Source organism: Lutra lutra, chromosome 2 (assembly GCF_902655055.1).
Source record: "Lutra lutra chromosome 2, mLutLut1.2, whole genome shotgun sequence".
In the NCBI taxonomy this organism is placed as follows: Eukaryota; Metazoa; Chordata; class Mammalia; order Carnivora; family Mustelidae; genus Lutra; species Lutra lutra.
This window is the reverse complement of record NC_062279.1, coordinates 143,574,697-143,597,244: the sequence shown is the minus strand read 5'-3', so window position 1 is coordinate 143,597,244 and position 22,548 is coordinate 143,574,697. Positions and strand designations below refer to the sequence as shown.

General features: G+C 55.4%; 1 protein-coding gene across 3 annotated transcripts in view; it reads right to left on the bottom strand.

The window, feature by feature from the left end:
• Window positions 1–20,940, bottom strand: part of ACOX3 (acyl-CoA oxidase 3, pristanoyl) — a 38,465-nt gene extending 17,525 nt beyond the window's left edge. For 2 of the 3 annotated variants that reach the window (XR_007125263.1, XM_047718753.1), the window contains exons 1-10: window positions 20,784–20,940; window positions 15,614–15,771; window positions 15,074–15,307; window positions 13,698–13,772; window positions 13,214–13,303; window positions 10,401–10,544; window positions 7,043–7,131; window positions 4,332–4,428; window positions 2,535–2,717; window positions 720–842 (exon numbers count right to left, since the gene is read on the bottom strand). Coding sequence is in view for 2 of the 3 variants with exons in the window: in XM_047718753.1 (XP_047574709.1) it covers window positions 720–842; window positions 2,535–2,717; window positions 4,332–4,428; window positions 7,043–7,131; window positions 10,401–10,544; window positions 13,214–13,303; window positions 13,698–13,772; window positions 15,074–15,307; window positions 15,614–15,757 (1,179 nt within the window). In the remaining variant the exon portion in view is untranslated. Of the gene's footprint in view, window positions 1–719; window positions 843–2,534; window positions 2,718–4,331; window positions 4,429–7,042; window positions 7,132–10,400; window positions 10,545–13,213; window positions 13,304–13,697; window positions 13,773–15,073; window positions 15,308–15,613; window positions 15,772–15,909; window positions 16,093–20,783 lie in introns of those variants that run through there. The other variant, XM_047718754.1, reaches the window with a different exon arrangement.
• Between the last annotated feature and the right edge of the window lie 1,608 nt (window positions 20,941–22,548).

Here is a 22,548-nt window from a genome sequence, read left to right as displayed (position 1 = left end):
CCGTCATTGCTGAGCAGCGCAGCCTACTGGCTGTCTCCACACCCCCCGGCACCCCCCGACTTCCTGGGTGTTTGTGCTGAATATTCCAAAACGTACTAATCCAATCCAGGCTTTTTAGGGTATTGTACGTAACACCGATCTGCAGTATTTCAAGTCTGTTTTCAAACACATTCCTTGTGATTCCCATTTTGCTCACGCCCAGGAGGAAACTGAGGGGCCACGGAAAGGCAGCTGCAAACTGTTTACACAGAGATCTGCCAAGGATGACTATGTCGAGGCTGAGCCCCGTGGACGCTCACTTGCAGCACCAATCCTTGGTGGTCAGTTCGAATCCCATCACCTGGATTCAGGCCTTGACAGGGTTGTTTATGGAAGGATCAGAACCATGAAACCCACTGAGGGGCCGGTAATGAGAATTTGGTAAAGTCATCGCGTTCCCCAAAGCAGAAGGACAGCTGGACCTGCAGGCCCGGAGTGGAGTCATGTTGGCACATCCTTGTGACCCGGTAACACGGATAGCACCCCAATTGTCCAGATCACGGCGAGGATTCTGGGAGGCCCAGGTGGGCGGCCACAACTCGGGGGGCATCTCAGAACCCCAGAGGGCCGCCACGGATGGACAGATGTTGTTTTGAAAGACAGGCTGAGGGCTGTGCTGTTCGGCCTTAGTGAGAGTTAGGAACAGTAAAGCCCACAGAGAAAAGAGCACGGGAGCTCACCTGCCTGGCGCTGTGGTCGGTCCCCGCGAGGTCTTGCTGCAGCTCTGCCAGGTCCAGGAAGAGCGATTTCGAGAAGTGGTCCAAGGCGTAGATGGCGGCCAGATAGGGAAGCAAGCGCCATTGCTACAATCAACAAGACACTCGTGTTAACACGTCACACGTCCTCGCAGGGAGCCCCCCTCCCGCACCCCTGCAGAGAACCAACCCCGTGTTAACATATCACACATCCTTGCAGGGAGCCCCCTTCCTGCACCCCTCCTGATGGCCAATGGTGATGAGGCCCAGAGGAGAGACCAGGGGCAACAGGTCAGGAACAGGACCCTGCAGCTGCAGCCACGCTTACCGGGAAGCCCCCCGCCCCCCCACTGGCTGATGTGCTTCCAACCCAGCTGGTCCCTCCCTACCTGCCCACAGTCTTGCCCACAGGTGCGACCCCTGGGCGCCGTGCTCCCCATCTCAGCACACGGTGACTGGAGCGGGGACTCTCAGCCCATCTGCAGCTAAGGAAACCAGCCCCCTATGCTGATAGTTCATGCTTTGTGGACCTACCAGGGATCAAGCAATCCCTCTCCAGCCAGATGGGGAAACTGAAGTTCATAAGGAGCTAGAAGTACCCCCAAGGCAGGGAGGGGGGTCTGTTGCACACACACTGTTGCATGGATGGAAGGGGGATAGAGGAAAAAGCAGGAAAGGACCTGGGAAGCTGTCACCACCACCATCGACATGGCCACCGTCTATTGCCGAGTGCCGAGACCTAGACACCCCGCCAGCTGCTTCCCATGGACTAACGTATTTAATCCTCACAAGCAGCCCAGAAGGAGGTGTGAGCAGCTCTAATTTATTAATAAGAGAGCCAGAACTCAGGACACAGAGAGGCTAAGTACCCTGCCCGAGGGCACACAGACAGTAGTGGGGAGCGGGGTCAGGAGCCCAAGCTTATGGCTCGAGCGGGCTCTCCGACCGCTGACCACCCTCGACATCCAGGCAGTCAGGGGCACTGAGCTCACAGAGGCCATGGGACCTGTGCTGGAGGGGATGACGTGTGCCCAGTCATGACCCCGATATTCTACTTCTCCTCTTTTATTTATTATTAAAACAGGCTCACAGCCATGGTAAGAAATGTCAGAAGAAGCTGGGACTCTTACGATTCCCTCCAGCTCTCACTTGAATGCACCTGTGCTTACACAGTACTTGGCCCAAGGCTAGGTCAGACTTGCTGCTGAACTCAGACAGGAACCCCCTCAAGGGAATGGCAACCCCAGCCCACTGGGGGAAAGCCAAACATGTGAGGAGGGGTGAAGGCTGGCGTCCCGGAGCCTAGGTGTACGAGGAAGGGGTGAAGCCCAGGTGTGTGAGGAAGGCACGTGAGGAAGTCATGAGGCCGAGGATAGGAGTTACTGTGAAGGCCCAGATGTGTGAAGAAATTTGAAGGCCAAGCATGTAAAGGAGTGAGAAGGCCCAGCATATGTGGAAGAAAGTGTCAGGGCATCTCAGCTCAGGCAGCGTGAGGGCCGGGCGTGGGGTGAAACGCTGGTAACCCACCAGCACCCCGAGCACCCCCGGGATACAATTTATCTCCCTCTGCCAGGAGCCAAGCCGCTTTTTGGTGTTCCCGACCAGGTCCCCCCTTGGTCATCCCAGGGGGCCTGCCCCCTGAAAACAGGCAGGACAAGGGCCCCTCCTGCTCCCCTGAGTGACATCACTATGAACAGCCTGGAGGCCCAGCTGCTGTGGCCGATTATTCCCACGAGGGTCCCGTCCCGGGAATGTTGCGAGTGACCTGGGAGTGCAGCCCCAGACGTGCCAAACCCGTACCTGCATCTGATACTCGAGCACTGGGACTTCCTCCCCGTCCGTGGGCCCAAACTGACAGCGGGTGGCTGAGAAACGGAGTGCGATGGAGACAGCCAGCTTTAAGTTCACGATGGACATGCCCACGATGGCAACCCGGCCGAAGGACAAGGTGCCCAGGGACGCCCCGAAGCGCTGTTTGTCATCCTGCGGGAGGAAGGCACGTGGTGAGGGCCCGCCGGGTGGCCTGGCAGCCTCAGGGACAGACTCACGGGGCCATGAAGCCAGGTCACTCCCACAGTGGCCACAGAGCTTGCCTGCCTGGACTGGCCCCGGTGCACCCCCAACCCAGAACTCCAGGCCAGGGCTACCGCGCTACCGGCCCTGGGTCATGGACGGCGACGGCAGGAGCCCCCGGGGGGAAGGCTCTGCTACAGAGGCATGGGCTCTGGATGGAGGGGACCGAGCCGCACGAGTCCACTCCGGGCCCCAGTCTGAGGGGCTGCCACTGGTGCCAACGTCCTATTCCCGTGACCCCCATTCCTCTGGAATGCCTCCCTCCCAGGGAGGACAACCTTGCTGAGGGCGGTGACAATCAAGGTCTGTGTTCTTTTACGATGGACGGCGGCCTCGCATGCACCTGGGTGACTCTCCAGCCGCCGGCCTCAGAGCCCCAGGCATGATTTTCTGCAGCAGTGGTGGCCTGGGTGCCACCAGCCTGAACTCACCCAGCCATCCCGACCTCCCTCACCTCTTGCTGCCTCTCCTGCCTTCATTTCTTTTATTATCTGGGGTTTTCTTCCCAAGTTACATGCCCTGGCAAATGCCGGCAAATGCAGAGAACAGTTGGGACATCCCCACAAGGGCACAAGGGTTTGTGTCAGCATCGCTGGGGAAATCGGAAGGCTCAGGGAGCCCCCCGCCCCAGGAGAGTCTGAGCCGCACCCCCTCTCTGGAAGGTCTCAGAAGTTTCTCTGTGATATGTTTCCATTTCTCTACAGCATGCTCCATGGCCCCCCATCGGGTCTTCCCTCCCTTCGTGAGACGCTCCCCATCTCTGCTGCCACCTTCCCCTCCTCACTTCACCTCAGCCTCTCCTGTCCCCTAGGCACTCCTCACTCAGGCTCTCCAGCCTCCAACCCAACCCCCGCTATGCTCGTCCCCTCCAGCGTGTGCCTTCTGCACCCTCATCTTCTTACCAGCTTCTAATGAACAGCCGATGCTACATCCCATTGGGAAGAGACTTGGTTCCATATGGCCAACTTCTCTCCTCACCCCTAGTGTCCCCATCATGCTTGCTTCCCACCCTGCAGTTCCGGCTCCGGTCGGGCAGTGAGTATCGTCAGACCCAGGCCTCTGAGGCTCACGTGTTGCTGGGGGTGTGGCCACCCTGACTGCGAGCTCAGAACTGGGAGGTGACCACCTGTTCCAATGTGGGCTGTGGCCATCTTGGGTCTACCCTTCAAAGAATTTGGGGATGTGGTGAGCCCCAGACTCAAGAGAACACGGTCACCCCCATTTGGAATGGTCCACCATGCGACCTATGCGCTTAAGCTCTTCGGGGAAACAGCAACAGCAGGGGACATCCTCCCTAACTAACCCTGGAGAGCTGGGGGTTGGGCAGAGGAGTGGACATCCATGGGTAGTTGTTGGTCACTATCTGTCATGCCCAGGACCCTTGGGGGTGCATCCGACTCAAGTGCCACCTTCCTTGTTGGTGGCACTGGAGCCTGAACCAACAGGGGTTCTCCCCCCGCCAACCCAGCATGGGTGGCGGGTCTTTGTGCAAGCCCAGGCAGAGTCCTGTGTGGATCCCTGTACCTTAAAGGGGGTGACGTAGGTACCCTCAGGGGTGACGTCTCCAGTCCGGTTCAGGAGGTCTTGGCGAGGAATTCGAACTTTGTGGAACATGGCAAATCTGTGTGGAAAGACAGCAGGACCTCTGGTTAAATGGGGCTCTGGCCCTGGGGCTCCTCTCCTCTCCCTCCAGAAACCCAGTCAAATAAAAGCAAAGGAAAGTTAAAAGGGCCATAATCCCCCCCACCCCAGAAAAAAAGGGAGGAAACACCAGAGACAGGAAATTTCAAAACATTTTTCTATCTAAAAAGTAGGTTTGGGAAAACAATGTGGCGTGTTTGTGGCAGGGTTCTGTTTGGAAGCAAATGACCATGTACCGGTAACCACGGGGCCAGGGGCCTCAGGCTGCTGGGACGAAGCTGGGGAGTCAACAGAAAAGGGGGAAACTGATTTATTTAAAGATCAGAATCTGGTTCTCAGCCTTCAGTCTCATACCAGGATCCACAAGACAATGTGAAAAACCAGCAAACTAAGGTCTGAAAACTCACATGTCCAACAAAAGAACTGTGTTTCACATCGGGGCTCGAAGGCACACAAACTCGTTTCTTTTGAAAAACTAAGATGAGAGGCTCACTCACACACCGTCATAGACCCCTGTGTGTTAGTAATCAAAGGTGTTTGTTAGGGGTGCTGGGTCGTCTGCAGGACAAGACTACCACACAGAGAAACGGATGCCACATAAACCGAACCACAGCTCCAAACCATCTTAGAAATACTGACAGTTCCCACATGACTTGTCTGATGGCCAAGATCACTTCCAGGGTCATCCGAATGCGCTTCTGGCCCATGGGAGGCCACGGCTGAAAGCACGGTGTCACCAAGCCCAAGAGGGGAGCAGACCCTCTTGGCTCACGCCAGCTCCTGCTCAAACGGCGGTTACTCCCAAGACAGGGCCAAGCACCCATCAAAGCCGGGTGTGAGCTCTGCCCAAGCAGGGTCCTGACCTACCCGTCCTTGCCGTCCATGTTCACTCAGCCTCCACCGCTCTGGTCAGGTTCACAGTGACAGTCACCCCCAGGCTCTCTGTAGACCCACCTGTTCAGCCCGTGGTGCACACAGCAGCACAGGCCCTTCCAGACCACTGATCAGAACGGCAACAACTGCACAAGTCCCTTCGCCCCTGCCAGCCACCCCCCAACCCCCAGCCTCCAGCCACATGGCACCTGCTGTGACCCTTAAACAAGCCCAGCTCTCCTGTGATCCCTGTGCTGGCAGCCCTCAGGGCGCCACCGCCTCCTCCAGAGGTCCATCGTGATTATCCTCTCACCCTGCCTGCAGCAGGTACGGGTGGATCCTTGCGCCACCACAGGAGGCCACGGCCCACTGTCCACACTCTCACCAGGCCACCTCCTCCTTGGCAGTTTCTGTGGGTCTTACCCTTTATACCCTTTAATAATGGCTGTCGGGTGTGACTCCTGGAAGATGCCTACTGAGGGCCATGTAGTACATGGACAGCAAGCAAGACACTGTCCCCTGGGTACCACTGATCTCCCCACCACATCCTGGGGCCAGGCCAACCTTGGAGGAGAGGTGCGGTGCGCCTGTCCAGGACCCCCAGGGAGGAGCACAGACCTGGGGCGGGGCACAGGGTGGGCTGGCGCAGCACCTCCCAAACTCCCTGGGAAGCCCCGAGAGAATCTGCAGGGGAGGAAAGCTCGGCTGGCTGCCAGGCCCCCACCAGCATCCAGGCAAGAGGCCGACCCCTGCAGGCCGCCCACCCAGGTATGAAATGAAGGTCAGCTATGGACTGGCTCTTCCGCAGGCCCACAGAGAGCATCGAGGCCCTGCTGACGAGCGGCCACTGCTCCTGGGCCTCCATGGGGCGCTTGGCCTGGCCACAGTGGGGTCCCCGAGGCAGTGCTCACAGATGTCCCCTGTTCAAGAAGAGACTGGGTGCCGGCACCCTGGACTGTTCCAACTTATCGCTTGGAGGCTGAGGAATGCTTCTGCAGGCCCGACTCTGGAAACTCTAAGCACCCTTTCTAAGGAATGGAAAATGTTCATCCGTTCCTGCTACAAGGAGGTAGAACAAGGCCAAGCGTGTTGATACTCGTGAAAAGAATCACTTGAGTCTAACTAAAAGCAAAACTGCATGCACCTCTTTTGAGGTGCAGACCACAAAAGCTGTTCCAGAAACAGGTGGCGGCCCAGCCAGGAGGCGTGGGCACGACACAGGGTGTGTGTGACAAGACGCATGTGACACGGTGTGTATGTGTGACATGGATGTGGGAGACAGTATGTGACATGATGTGTTTGTGTGACATGGCATGTGTGAAACAATGTATGTGAGACAGAGGGTATGTGTGACACAGGGTGTGTGTCACATAAGTGTGTGTGACATGGGGTATGTGCAATGTAGGGTGTGTTACACGGGTGCGTGTGTCAGGATGTGTGTGTGTGAGACATGGGGTATGTGACAGGTTGTGTGTAACACAGGTCTGTGTGACATGGGATGTGTGACATGGCATGTGTGTGGCACAGCTCTCAAGGGGCAGGTGAGGTGTGCGTCCCACTGTGTGTCCCCTCCCCCACAAGCGTCTAGGAGAGCCGGGGACAGCACTGAGGGACCTGGCTCACAGGCCGACATCAGTGGGGATCGATGTCCTCAGTGAGAAGCCTCAAGCAGCAACCCCATAGGGAATACAGTGACCATAGAGGTCAGGGCGCACACTCACCCATTGTCCACACCGTTCAGCCCCAGCTTCTTCCCCATGTCGCCAACCATCACCCCCGGCATGGGAAGAAGAGTCTTGGGGTCCCGAATCTGCACAACACACAGAAAACAACCAAGGGCAACCATTAGGACCTGACAGAAATGAAAACGAACGTGTTAAAAACCCCCAGTGACTGAGCCCCAGGCTCCCTTGTTGTATCCGTGGGCGGAAACCATGTCCTTCAAAAACGTGACCTTATTTGGGGCTAGGGCTTTCACAACTGTAATTAAGCAAAGGATCTGGAGATGAGGTCCTCCCAGATGACCCAGGCAGGCCCCAAATCCAATGACGTGTCCTGGAAGAGACAGACAATGCAGCCACAGGTCCAGTGTCTTGGCAGCCACCGGTAGCAGGACGAGGCATGAGTGGACTGTCCCCTGGAGCCTGGGGGTGGGGAGCTGCCCACACTGAGGTCAGACGTCTGGCCTCCGGCTCTGTGGTCTTTTGTCACCGCAGCAGTGCCGGGCGGCTGGCATGCGAGCCAGAGGAGATGCAGCCTGAGATCGGTCCTGTAGATCTCTGCCCCCAAAGCTAGGTTCCATGGATCTACCTTCCCAGAAATGCAGGTGTGGCTAGCAGGCAGTTCCTCACCACACCATGGGGGCCCTAAGCCAGGGACACGGGGCTGCACCCGAGACCACCAATATGCTAGTGACTCCCAACCAGGTGGGAGCCCACACTGCCCCTCGCTGCCGGGGCTGCGTGTCCTATCTTAGGCTCTCTGGCTGTCCGTCCTGGAGGGCATCCTGGGCACACAGCGGGTGGAGCACACCCAACTTACATAGCTTGGCCCTGCGAGAGGCTCACACAGCCCAGAGGTCCACAGCACAGGGCAAGAAACTCTGCTTCAAGGAAACCGTGAGTTCGCACTCTTCCGAGTTTAGCTATTTGCAGAATGGCTTGCTTTCGTTTATTCTGGGGGAACAACCATCGGATCCGACTGAATGTCATGAGAGGGAAATCTCAGATGAGAACAAGGGCTGATATCTAAACGTAAACACTCTTTCCCCCTTTCTCAGCTTTCACGAAATCCCGGTGAAGATTAGGATGCTAACTTTTCATAACATTTTGAAATGAAAAAAAGTTGGAAAGGAGGTGAAAGTGGAAGAAAACAGGTGGGTGTGCTTTTCAAGGAATCGCAGACAAAAATAGAGTGGGTGCAAGTCCAGATTCCCATGGAAATCCATGACCACGCAGTTGCCACCAATCCCAACTAACCTCCCAGTTGCGGAAAGGGAGCAGACCAACGAACAGAGCGAGTCAACGTCATGCCGATTGCAAACAGGAGTAGCCATGTCTGCGTATAATTTCTGAGCTCCGCCAACCTGACTGACGTGAGAGACCGAACCTGTGAAAAACCTCAGCCCCTCACCAGATTGGCCACTGCCCGCAGCAGGCACCGCACCTCTGACTGGCTTGGTGAGTCCTCGTTTCATGCTCCCCTCCTCGATAGGGACGGGGATGCTCGCCACCCACGAGCCCTCGCTTGGTGCACACTAGGCACATGGAAACGCCCTGCTGGATGGAGGAGCGACACAGTCCCGCCGGAGAGTGAAACACCCCTGTTCTCTTGCCTAAAGGGCCGGAAACCCTCAACAAAGTGAACACTAGCCCAGTCTCCATCAGAAGATCCCTTCAGGGACACACCTGTACTCACCGAAGCAGCGTGTGATAGCCTGAGGTCATGAGAAGTGACACCTGGGCTTCAATGGCTCAAATGTGAGTTGAGAATAGGGACACGAACAACAAGGGGGACAGGGAGCAACCAGACTTCACTGAATTTAAAACCTTTGGTGCCTCAAAGGACACAAACAAGAAAATAGAAAGACAACGGGTGGAATGAGAGAAAATCGTCTATCGGATGAGGGTTGAGTCTCCAGCACACGGGACTCAACACTAAGAAGACAAACCACCCGATTCAGAGCCAGATGGAGAGGCACTGATGGACGACGGCCCGGTCACGTGATGGGAGGATCGTGAGCCACAGCCTGTAGCAAGCAGTGTGGGAAGGCAAGCAAGGACCTGGTGGCAACAGGCCAGGTTGCAATGGGTGACTGACAGTGTCCCTCATTTCTGCCCTGCTAACCAGGCTAGGACCAACCTGGAGAAGCCCAGCCCACTCCCTGACCAGGCTCAGCGGCTGTCCCAGCCTCCAGAGGGATGGTGGCCACCTCACTGCCGGAGCCAGCTCCACGGGGCAAAGGACTTGAACAGACATTTCTCCAAAGAGCATACATGAGCAGCCGGCTGACACACGAAGAGAAGCCCAATATCATGGTCATTACGAAAATGCAATCAAGAGCCCAGCAAACACGAACCCATGCCCAGCAGCACGCTTATTTAACACAAAGGAAAACACGCCTCTGGAGGGTCTGAAGAGCTGGGAGCCTCACACGGCGGCGCGGATGGGAATACGGATTGGTGGGGACTGTGGAAAGCAGTATGGTGACGCCTCAGGGAGTTAAGCACAGCATCGCCGTAGGACTCAGCAAGTCCCCTCCCGGGTGTCTCTACCCCGAAGTAGAGAAACAGGGGTTCAAACGGACACCCACTTGTGAGCGCACACAGCACTGTTCACGACAGCCAAAAGGTGAAAACCACCCGAACGTGCCTCAGGAGGCAAGTAGATACACACACTGTGGCCCAGTCCACACGACGATGGCTCAGCCTTCAGAGGTGCGGCAATCCCGGCACTGTGACGGTATGGGGGGACTTCAGAACCATACTACGTACAGGTAGCCAGATAGGAAAGCTCATGCTGTAGTGCCCATCCACATGCAACATCCCGCAGGCAAACCCACGGCGGCAGAGAGATCAGCCCCTGCCAGGGGCTGGGGAGGGGGTTCTTCGGGAGCAAGCGTGGGCCAATGGTCCCGGGCAGCCCCTGGCCGTAGCTTCCCACTTGTGACTCGGGAACAGGCTACATCAAGGCCCCCAAGTCGGACTTCCCAGAAGCACTGGAGCCTACCTCACACCCATTGGGTCAGAACCACAGGATGGGGGGGCTGGGAAGCCCAGGTTTGTGACGAGCTGCTGAAAACACAGGGATGTGGCCACCAGAAGGACGGAAAGACTCTCCCACGGTGATCTCGGGTCTAGACCGGGTGGAAGGACCCCAGCACCCTTGACACTGGGGGCTGGATAATGCCCTCTTTGGCGGATGGGCTGTCCCATGCGTGCGGGGGGGGGGGGGGTTCTCCTTCCCCTTGGGCTGTGCTCACTGGAAGCCAGGAGCACCCCGGCACCCAGCAGTGACAAAGGTGCCTTCAGACTTGGTTGCGCATCCGTGGCCAGAGCCGCCCCACCAAAATCCACTCACCTGCACCACGAAGGAATGCAGGCCGTGGCACTGGCCCCCCGGCGTGTACAGCTGAGCGAACACCACGGCGTGTGTCGCCGTCTTGCCCATGTTGCCAACCCAGAATTTGGCAGCTTCAAAGTCGGGGGTGTGTATGATGAATTCCTGCACCAAAAAAAGTAATAATCATAAAGTTGTAACCAAAGTTATAATGAACAACTGAAGCACACACAGAACTTCCTTCCCTTTCCAACGGACTCAACATTCTCTGTTCAAAAGTCCTAAGAGTAGAAACAACTTAACATTTTAGCTCCTTTCTTGAGCAGGGAGCCCTGTTTTACCTTTTTTTTTTTTTTTTTAAGATTTTGTTTATTTATTTGTTGGGGGGGGGAGAGAGAGCACAAGCAGGGGGAGCAGCAGGCAGAGGGAGAAGCAGACTCCCAGCTGAGTAGGGAGCCTGATGTGGGGCTCGATCCCAGGACCCTGAGATGATGACTTGAGCCAAAGGAAGACACTTAGTTGACTGAGCAACCCAGGTGCCCCAAGGGAGCCCTGTTTTTAAACACAGAGTATCTCTGGGTCCCATAACTTAATGAAGACACGTCTGTGGAAAATGAGGAGTCGCGTCAGACAATAACTTATATGCCCACTATTCTGGCAGCCGGCCGGTGCCCCAGCGGTGCTTAGCACCATGCCTCACTCCCTCAGGGTGCCTTCCCTGGCCACAGCCTTGAAACGGAGGCCCTCCTCTGCTGTGCTCCTTCCTCACCCCTCATGGGCACTATCATTTCCCCTTCCACGGTGTCCCCTACCCATGAGCTCCACGAGGGCCATGTGTCCAGGAGCACAAGGCAGACTCTTGAAACATCAGAGTGAATGAGCCCACAGATCAAGGCAGGAGCTGGGAGGCTTGCCGGGCACTCAGTGAGACAGGAGACAGGCCATGTGGGGGACCAGGCTGGGAGTGAGATGGGCTGGGGGCAGGATGGGAGCTAGCCCAAGGGCTTGGAGGCAGGCTGGGAGCCCTAGGCTAGCTGGGCAGAGCCAGCGTTGGACTGGCCACGGTGGGCAGGTCTCCCTCTCCCTGTGGGTGGGCAGCTGAGACAAGCGCACAGGGAACGTCCTTGCTTATCAACTCCGAGGGCCCTGGTGACCCCCTTCCAGATGCCGAGACCCCACTCAAGGAAAGTGGGGACAGGGGTAGGCCTGCCAGTCCTGCCTACAGCTCCCCTCTCCATAGTGCCACCACCCATCACTGTCCCTCAGCTGGCCACTGCTTGGGACGGCAGGGACACCTCCACCCGCCACCTGTCCTCCGCGGGAGGGATGGGGGCTCCCTCAGGGCCACGACACCACCACTCTGTCCACCCACATCTGCCCACAGCCTTCCCTCGGTCCCAGCCCGTCACCTCTGCAGATGTCCTCCCTGCACACAGCACACTACCCCATCCCTTTGTTGTCTCCACAGTCCCCGGGCACTCACAGCTTTCCTTGCTGCTGTCCCTGTCTCTCCTCCAGCATTGGTGAATCCCCAGAGCAGGGACTGATCTGTCATGCTCACTGCTGGGTGCCCCATCTCTTAAAACAGAGCCTGGCACATACTAGGTACTCAAAAAACACCTGTTGACATGGGCACCTGACCAGCAGCCCACAAAGGGCCCCGGGGTCCCGATCTCCCCTGCTCTGACATCATGCTCTGCTGGTCACTTAGGTGCGGATGCCACCAACAGGCAGTGGGTCAGAACCAGGCCGCCCCACAGACCCCTGGGCTTCACCCCGCCTCCCCACTTAGCAAGAAGAGCCCACAGTGCCAGAGTGCAGAGTGAAGAGACCAGGCCAGGCCAAGAAGAACCCGGGTTAAGAGAAAGGTATCTGATGGCTGGAAAGGCAAAGGGGGCCGTGGCCGAGCAGCTCTCTCTCTGCCCGACTCTGCCATGGAGGGCCATCCACGCCAGGCCAGGACCACCTCTCCCTCGGCCCTGCTCTGCCTGCCAGGGGCTCCCCTCGGGTCTGTGGCTCTGTGCAGTGTGCACCTGGCCCATGTTGCTGAAGAATGAATGAGTGAAGAACAAACACACGAGCACAGGGCTTTACTTTCCTTTATACAGACTCTTTCAAACTGCGTTCCCAACTCAGGGAAGGCAGAGGGCTCCTGAAACACCGGACCAGGTGTGGGAAGGGCGGCAGAGGGCACGGTCCTCAGAGAAGCAGAGGAGTCTGACCCCAGCGATGGGAGTAGCAGGGTACGGAGGTCACGGAGAGAGGAAGATGCCTGACCCATGCACCCCATCCTCTTCCTGCCCTCCCTTCCATCCGTAGTGCTGACCACCTGATAAATCATGACTCCATTAGCTGACATCTGTCTCCCCCGACTAGAGCCTAGAGCGTCTGCTCCCCGACAGCAAGGACATAGCCTGTGAGGGCCCAATGCTGAGAACAATGGATGCACCGGAGGAAGGCACCAGGTAGCAGCTGACGGTGCTCACTGGCCACACGGCCCAAGGAGCCAGATGTGGGGGCGGGAGTGGACAGGGCAGGCCCCTGGCCAGTGGAGCCTGGGACGGGGCAGCTAGAAAGGGACCAGGGTCACGAAGAACCTTGTTTGCACTGTTCATTTTAGAAAGCGTGGGCAGCTTGAAGATTTGCAAACCCAACACCGAGGCTGCCTGGGGAACAAAGAGATGAGCCCCCCATGTCCCAAGCTGCCACTTGGCAGGGGGACAATCTCAGGGTGCACGTGAGAAGCATACGTGCACAAAGACAGATCTCGGAGTGTAGGGACCCCATGTTACGCAGGCTTGAGGCTGTGAGACCGACGGGAATATGATACCTACCTCGGTTGTGGGGTCATAGTGAGCTGTTGTTCGGACGGCCTTGGCATTACTGCCATGACTGAGCTCGGTCACTGCAAAGCAGCCGAAAATCTAATATCAAAGCAGGAAACGGGTTAAGGCAAGAAAGGTTCTTTCTGCGTGCTCCTGGAGGGGTCCCACCACCATCCTTCTGGAAGGACTAAACTAGAGTCCAAAGCCCCAAGTCCCCACCCCCGACCCAACCAGCTGGGGTCTTACGGGGTCATGGGGACATGCGGGACACCATCGCCCCAGCCTGCGAGGACAGTGGGCTACTCGCCCGGGCAATGCAGAGCCAGGAACTGCTCCCGGGAGCGGAAGAAAACAGAAGGCTTCATTTTGAGAGCCCCATGCTAAACCCACCGGATGCCAGGGAATATGCGGCCCCCGGGGACCCACTTCCTGTGCTTGGGGGTGCACAGGGAGAAGAATATGGGCTCATGCCTCACTGGGGCTCTCAACTCACCTCCATGTTGAAGATCTTTGGAAGGTATTTTAAATGTCTTTTAGAACCAGAGCTGTAAATCGCTGATCCAAAAGTCTGGAAGTACAAAATGGTCACGCAAACAGATGCAAGTTAAGACGTCCTGCTCTGGGACATTGGGGGAGGCAAGCACTGTAATGCCCATGGCCGAGGTGAGACCTGAGTCCCTGGCCCAAGCAGTTCACGTTTAAGTTAAGCAGGAGCACCTAAGATGCCCAAGGGAAATCCCAAGGGGACGGACCAACAGGGAGACAGGAGCGGAGGGGGAGGGGAGGGACGAGGGTACAGGACAGGCGGGGGAGCCCAGCTTCCCTTCAGAGCCCCACAGGGGGCCATATGTCTAAGGCTGGGGACACGTCGTCACCTCTACCGTGCTCCGGCAGTGGGAGCCCCAGGATCTCCTCTGACCTGCCTCCCCTTCCCTGCCTGTTTTGCTTTTTTGTGGGGGTTTTCTTTTTTTTTTTCTTTTTTTTTTTAAAGATTTTATTTATTTATTTGTCATAGAGAGAGAAGCGAGAGTGAGCACAGGCAGACAGAGTGGCAGGCAGAGGGAGAAGCAGGCTCCCCGCCAAGCAAGGAGCCCGATGCGGGACTCGATCCCAGGACGCCGGGATCATGACCTGAGCCGAAGGCAGCTGCTTAACCAACTGAGCCACCCAGGCGTCCCTTGTGGGGGTTTTCTTTGGGGGGGTGTTGGCATAAAGCAAAAAAAGCCCCAAACCTCCTCTTCTTTTTTTTTTTTTAAGATTATTTATTTATTTATTTGACAGAGAGAGAGAGAGAGAGTGATCACAAGTAGGCAGACAGGCAGGCAGAGAGAGAGGGAGAAGCAGGCTCCCTGCTGAGTGGAGAGCCCGATGCGGGGCTTGATCCCAGGACCCTGGGATCATGACCTGAGCTGAAAGCAGAGGCTTTAATCCACTAAGCCACCCAGGTGTCCCCCAGATCTCCTCTTCTTATGAAGCTTTAGGTAGCACGGCATTCTTGCCAAGGACTATGCAAATTCTCGCCAATTTGCACAGCCGGCTGAGAACAGCAGGACTTCCTAAATCATCGTGCCCACATGTTCTCATCTCCATTTTTGTTTCCTATATTATTATTTAGAACTCTCTTAAAAGAAACACTTCCCCAAATGCAAGCATCGCCATCTACAAGGCAGCAAATGCTGGCCAGCAGCACAGCCCACGGGCGCCGTCCACGTCCCACGGGCCGTGTGTCATTCACATGAATGAGGACCTTCTCTCTCCGTGCCTCAACCTCATCTGGGCCTGGGGCGGTGCAGTGCGGGGGTGGGGTTTCCTCCACTCCGTGTGAAGCAGGGAAGGTGCAATCCTCTGCTCTCCTCACCAGCCACTCACCAGCATGTGCAGCAAGAACTTGATGCCCAGGGACCAGTCATACATGCCCAGACAGGCGACGAGCGTCTGGACCAACAAGGGGCTCGCCACCATGTCTTCCATGGAGAGGAAGCTGAGTTCCAGGAGGCGCTGGCAACGGAGGAAGCTCAGCTCCCGGCACTTCTCCAGGCACAGTTCTTCCCCGTGGGAATGAGCAAAGAGCGGGTCATTCTCCAAAGTCGAGAAGATGGTCTTCTGGAAATGCAGGAGACAGGGAGTGCCCCACTTAGAGGCAAAGGCCGGCCCTTACCACGCTCTGACTATGGCTCTTCTCAAGGCCACCACCCTCCCGGGACATGGTCTAGCCCAGAACCCCAGGGACAAATGGAAGTTGTTCTGGTCATGAGCACAGGGACCCAAGGCCTCAGAAGGTGAACCAGGCTGTGGTCCTTCCTGGGTGGCAGTGAGGCTCGCCCGGAGGGACCAGACGGCCTGCACCCATGAAGCAGACACCCAGCACAGCCACAGGGCTCGGGTCGGCCCTCTGACAGCTTGCCTTACCTTCAGACGCAGCACGTCCTCGCCTTCCAGGAACAGCGCCAGCTCCTTCCAGCAGAAGGAGGCGCGGGAGCGGTAGGCCTGCAGGGGCCCCTTGGGGAGATCTGGCAGCAAGGCCTCAGCGCCACCTTCTGATGCGGGCGCCATCTTCGGGTATGAGCCTGCAGGAGACAGACAACCTGAGCCAGTGAGCTGGCCAGGTCACCCACCGGAGCCACAGTGCAGGCATGCTATGCAGCAAGGAGGAGAGGAGCAAATGGACTCCCAAAGGGCCAGCAAGAGAGAATGACCATACAAACCTCACGTCTACCTTCCCCGAAGATAGGGTGAGGAGGCAGTCGCAGTGGGCAACCCCAGGCAGCTGAGACCAGAGACTCCATGGGCTACAGACTGGCCCAAGGACACCTCACCCTCTCAGGGCCACCAGATCCGTCCCTCAAGGCCCAGCCACACCTCATGACCCAGGAACCCTCCCTCTAGAGTCCGGCCACTGCTGACTGGTCTACTCTGGCCACATAGGACAGGACCAAAGGTCCCCTTCCCGCCCATCTGGACTGGATATGGGCCATCTGCTGGAGAGCCTTTGAACACAGACTTTTGTCCTGAACTCTCTTCCCAAACAGACATCTGGCTTCCCACCAACAAAGCAGGTACCCTGCAACCCAGCCCTCTTGACCAAAGACTCATTCTGGAATTTTCTGAGAGGACTGGCTCCTTTTCCACAGTGCTGGCTCATCAAGGCCCAGGACAGGAAGGGCTGGTGAACCCAGTCATAGAGGAAGAGCAGCAGAGTTGGGTCCCAAGCACGGACCATCCTCAGCCCGCCCAGCCGAATCTTTAACACCTCCGGGAACCTGGGTCTGTTTCTGCTGAGTGTGGAAACAGTCTTGGACACGGGGCTCCGAGTATGGCTGCTCAGTACTGCTGAGAAGCAATGGGGGCTTGGACAAGCACTGGACAAAAGAACTTGTGTGTGTCTGCACGAGAGGGGAAAGGCGCAGAGGGGACGCACTCCCCCACAGGCGAGTGCGAGGGGGCAGGAAATCTGAGCAGACCTACAGCGGACATGGACACTGGGGGAGAACCAACAAATTGCCCACAAAGACGAGCCACGGGGCTTCCACTAAGAATTCCACCGAACAGTTAAAGAAACATACCAGTTATCCACAAAGCACAGGGAACACTGCCATAAGGTACCCCATAAAGCCAGTGGCACCTGGAACCCCAAACCAAAGACATCTCAGGAAAGGAGGGCGACAGACCAACATCCCTTACGAACACAGGGGCACAGCTCCTCGGTAAGTCCTGCAGACTGAATCCAGCCCCACTGGAGAAAGATCGCACACCAGGACAAGGACCTGTGCCCCCAGGAAACTACACACAGCTCAACAGGACAAAGTCAATCAGAGGGCATGTGGCTGGTGTGGACAGTTGAGTGTCAGACTCTTGATTTCAGCTCAGGATCTTGGGTTGTGAGACTGAGCCCCGCGTCAGGACCCGGCTGAGTACAGAATCTCACTGGGCAGTCCTCTATCTCTCCCTCTGCCCCTCCCCATTTCTCTCTTTCTCTCTAAACAACAACAACAACAACAACAACAACAACAAAAACCCCAAAAGAATAGAAAAGAAAGAAAGAAAGTCAATTAATGTAATACGCCATGCCAACATGATAAGGACAAAAATGTATAATCGTGTCAAAGGATGCAGAAAAAAAGCATTTGACAAAATCCTACGGCCTTTCATGGCACAAATTCTGAACAATCAGGAGGGTATGCCCTCCACCTTAGAAAAAGGGTGTCTATGAAATGCCCACAGCTCTTATCACATGTCAATAAGACTGACTGCCCTTCTCCGAATACCAGCAACAAGACAAAGGTGTCCACTTTGCCTCTTCCCATCAACACACTACTGGATGCTCCAGCCAGTGCTGTCGTGCAGGAAAATGAAATCAAAGGCATCCGGATTAGAAACCATCTCTTGTCTACAGATGATACGATCATGTATACAGAAAATCCCAAGGAACCCACTAAAAAAACGACTAAAATCAGTTAGCTCAGCCAATTTACAGGGTACAAAATCAATACACAAAACTCAACTCAATTTCTATACACTCACCACAAAGAACTCAAAAATGAAATTAAGAAAAAATTCAATTTATGGCAGCATCAAAAATAATAAAATATGGAGAAACAGATTCACTGAAAGAAATGCAAAACTTATACTCTGAAAACTACAAAGCATTTTTTTAAAGAAACCTGAGGCCTCAATAAATGGAGAGACACCCCTTGTTCACGAGTCAGAAGGACTCAACACTGTTAAAATACTGACATTCGCCAACTCATCTACAGAGCCAATGGTGGTCCGAAATCCCAGCTGGCTTTTTTTCCCCCAGCAGGAATTAAAGAGCTAATCCTAAAATATACTGGAAATGTAAGGAACCCAGAATCGTCAAAACCTCCTTGAAAAGAACAAAGTTGGAGAATCCATTCTGCCTGTTGTCCAAACCTGACGCAAAGGGACCGATACGGCACCACGTGAAGACAGATGTATGCAAACTGATGGGAGAGCTGAGAGTCCAGCAGCAAACCCTAATATGTAGGGTCAGCTGCCTTTGGCCAGGGTGCCCGGACAACATCCTGAAGAAGGAGCAGTTTTCTCAACTGGTGTTGGGGGTCCCCAATGTCCACGTGCAAAGGAATAAGGGCCTACTCTTTACACACACACACACACACACACACACACCCCACTTAACTCAGAAGGGACACAGACCTCGATGTAGGATCTAACACTAAAACCTCAAAGAAGGTAAGGTAGGAGTAAACCTTCACTACCTTTGGTGAGATCACACCTTTCTGGACATGGCATCAGAAGCACAAGCAATAAAAGTAGATTGATTAAACTTCATCAAAATCAAAAACTTTTGCTGCAAAGAACACCCATGACTGAGTGAAAAGGCAACCCAGAGAAAGGAAAGTTTTGCAAATCATGTATTGATAAGGAACTTGCTCCCAGACTATATGAAGAATCTTAATAGCAAAGCCAAATAGCCCAATTTAAAGGCCTCAAATAGAGGTTTCTCCAAGGATAGGCAGATGGCCAAGGAGCACGTGAAGAGATGCTCAGTGTCATTAGCCATCCGGGAGGGCAAACCGAAACCATGATGGGACACCACCTCACCTCCCTTATGATGTCCAGGATCAAACTGACAGCCAGTAACGTACATTGATGAGAAAGTGCAGAGAGAGAATGTGCAGACAGTGGAATCCTCATACCCCCATTCCTTGCTGGTGCCAAGGCAGAAGGGTACAACCATTTTGGGAAAGTCTGATGGTTCTTCAAAAGCTCAGCTACACAGCCACCACATGACCCGGCAACTCCACTCACAGGTACACACCCAAGAAAAATGGAAAGAAATAGCCACACAAAACTTTGTGCACGAATGTTCGTCATGGCATTATTTATTTATAACTCCCCCAAAGCGGAAACAACCGTTATGTCCAACAACTGACGAATGCATAAACAAAGTGTAGTTTATCCATACGATAAAATATCACTGGAGGAACCTTGACAGTGTTAGCTAAAGTGACAGAAGTCACACACCAAAGATCACATATTGCCTGAGCCTGCTTTAACAAAACGTTCAGTGTGGGCAAATACACAGAGAAAGCAGACTGGCGGCTTCCAGTAGCTGGGGAATGACTCCTAATGGGGCCAAGATTTCTTCTGGAGTGATGAAAGCATTCTGGAAATAAAAAGCAGTGGTGGTCGCACCACACTGGACGGCTGTGGATGGACTGTATAGTGTGTTATGTCTCAACCAAACAAGACTTTTCTAAAGGTAAGCCACACTCTTGGCAGAATTCAAGTGCTCCAAAAATGCCAGCTATGAAGTCCAAGGGAAACTCTTATCTTTCTGGACTTCCATGCCCTCGATGCATCCCGGTCACCCATCATGCTCCCTCCCTGAGGTCCAGGACACCACACCGGGTGTCCCTTCCTGCTCCCCTCGAGCTCCTTGCAGACTCAGTCTCGGCCACACTCACTCTTCATCACCTGCTGACATTGTCCCCGATACGTCGAGGGCTCCCAGACAGGACCCTGCAGACCTGCAGGGTCAGTTAGCAGTTTCCTGGGAAACACACCCCCACCCCACCGCCACACACACACACACACACACACACACACACACACACACAATCTAGAAGCCCTCGAGCTCTGAATGGTCCAACCCAGGGCTCCGCAGCCCTGGGTTACTGGAGCAATAAGCCTGAGTGCCATGCTGGAATTCCCTTCTCTGCCCCCAGAACTGGTTGGTTACCAAGCCCCCAACTGCAGCTCTCTAACACCTACTGAATCCTTTCTTCCCTCCGCAACTATTAAACCGATGACAAGACTGTCCAATCATTGAGCAATCCCTGACTGTAGGTGAATGTTAAGCAGCTACATTATCTCAGTGGTGCTCACAACCCCAAGTGTTCTCAGCAGGTGAGTGAATGGAAGCTTGTTAGACGGAAGAAGTTGCCCGAGATCCACAGCTGTTAGCACACCCAACCTCAAATCCCAAGATCCTAAGCAGCCAGGGAGACCCCTAGGACTCCATGCCTCCTGAGGTCACCCACATAGCTGCATGATGGTCTCGCCGTGGTGACCAAGGAGTCTGAAGCCAGAATGCCTGGTGTGAGACACCAACATTAGCACTTCTGAGTTGGGAGCACTTAGCCGGTCACTTCGCCCCTCTGTGTGTTAGGATGACCCCATGGTCATGCTAGTCTAGTGTCTAGTGTCTAGTCTGCTGCAGTTCCCAGGGGGCCCTGGAGCAGTCTCGCCGCAAGACATCATTACAATAGCGACAGCCGCCTTTAGACAGTTTTCCTCTCAGCAGCAGAGAGATGACTAAAATGCAGACTGATCATTCTCCCTTTAGGTGACAGCTCTGTGGCGACCTTGGGGGACAATGTCTGACCTCCTGAGACTGTCTCTCCAGTTGATCTGCCCGGTCCAGGAGCCAGCAGTCTCGCCCCCAGCAGCTCTGGAGGGGAACCGGTGTGCCACCGGGCCTTTGCACAAGCCATCCCCCCCAAGCCCTCCCCTCCCGCTAGGCCCTCCGCCCCTGCGCCGCCCGCGCCGCCCGCGCCTCCCGCGCCGCCTGGGCCCCCGACCCCACAGACCCGACCTTGAATTTCGCCGTCCCTCCTGGTCGCTGGGTCCCCACACTGTCCAGCGCACACAGCAGGTGCCCGACGAATGTCCTCTGGGGCGTGGCAGACATCCGAAGGCGAGCGACACCCGGATGGGCAGCCTGACAGCACCGCACGCCTCCCGGCCACCGTCCGCCCCCCTACGTCATCACAGCGCGCCGCCGGCCCGTTGCCTGGGAGACGCGAGGCGCGCTTGGGGAGAGCCTGCCTTGTGGGCTGGTGGGTCTCCTTACGTACTCTGTGTGCGGGTCTTGGGGTGTTTGCTGGGTATGCTGATTCCTGGGCCCCCTCCGGAGCCAGGGCATCAGAACCGTGGGTCGGAGCGGCTGCACCGCGTGCTCAGCGATATTTGCGAGTGGTGCTACTACCCAGTCCCTCCCAGGCCCGGAGGCGGCTGCTCCCTGGCCCCCTCCCCCGGCAGTCTCCAATCCCCCAGTCCAGCCCGGACTGGACCAGCTGCCCGCTGCCGCGCTGCTATTTCCAAGGGCAGTTGCAAACCTAAACACCGCTCCCCCAGCCCTGTCTCGGGCTGTGTGGGGGCTCCAGACCCGCAAACCTAAACCCCTGCTCCTCAGCTCTGTCTCGGGCTGTGTGGAGGCTCCAGACTGAGCCGGCCCCTTCCCCCGAAACGCGGGGACATCAGAGGAGACGGAGATGAAAGTCCGCGGCCTCCCGCCGCCAGTTGCCGACACTCCAGGCAGGCAGGGTCCACCTCTCCGGTGGACCCACCTTATAAGGGATAAACAGCCTTAGCTAGACCAGAGCCCGGCCTCCAGGACCCCGCAGTCGTCGTCGTCGTCGTCTTCCTTTTTTATTTATTTATTTTTTAAGATTTTATTTATTTGTCAGAGAAGGAGAGAACACAAGCAAGGGGTGCGCAGGCAGAGGGAGAAGTAGGCTCCCCGGTGAGCAAGGGGAGGGGGAAACCACTATCCCAGGACCCTGGGGTCATGACTTGAGCCAAAGGCAGACGCTTACCAAATGTGCCACCTAGGTGCCCCTGACATTCTTCTTTAACATGTGAAAATCTTGCACCAACTTGCATGTTTGTGCAGCCACTTTGGAAAACAGTGTGGAGATTCCTTAAGAGATTAAAAATAGAGCTACCCTATGACCCTGCAATTGCACTATTGGGTATTTACCCCAAAGATCAAAATACAGATGTAGTGAAAAGAAGGGCCGTGTGTACCCCAATGTTCATAGCAGCAATGGCCACAATCGCAAAACTGTGGAAAGAACCAAGATGCCCTTCAACAGAGGAATGGAAAGAGAAGATATGGTCCATATATACAATAGAATATTATGCCTCCATCAGAAAGGATGAATACCCAACTTTTGTATCAGCATGGACGGGACTGGAGGAGAACATGCAGAGTGAAATAAGTCAAGCAGAGAGAGTCAGTTATCATATGGTTTCACTTACTTGTGGAGCATAAGGAATAACACGGAGGACATGAGGAGATGGAGAAGAGAAGTGAGTTGGGGGGAAATCGGAGAGGGAGATAGACCATGAGAGACTGTGGACTCTGAGAAACAAACAGGGTTTTGGGAGGGAGCGGGAGCAAGGAGGTGGGAAGTTTGGGTGAGCCTGGTGGTGGGTATTATGGAGGGCACGTAATGAATGGAGCACTGGGTGTGGTGCATAAACAATCAATCTTGGAACATTGAAAAAATAAAATATTTTTTTTAAATGTGAAAATCCTGTTGGAAACTTGCTTTATGTCTGCCCCTCCCAACCCA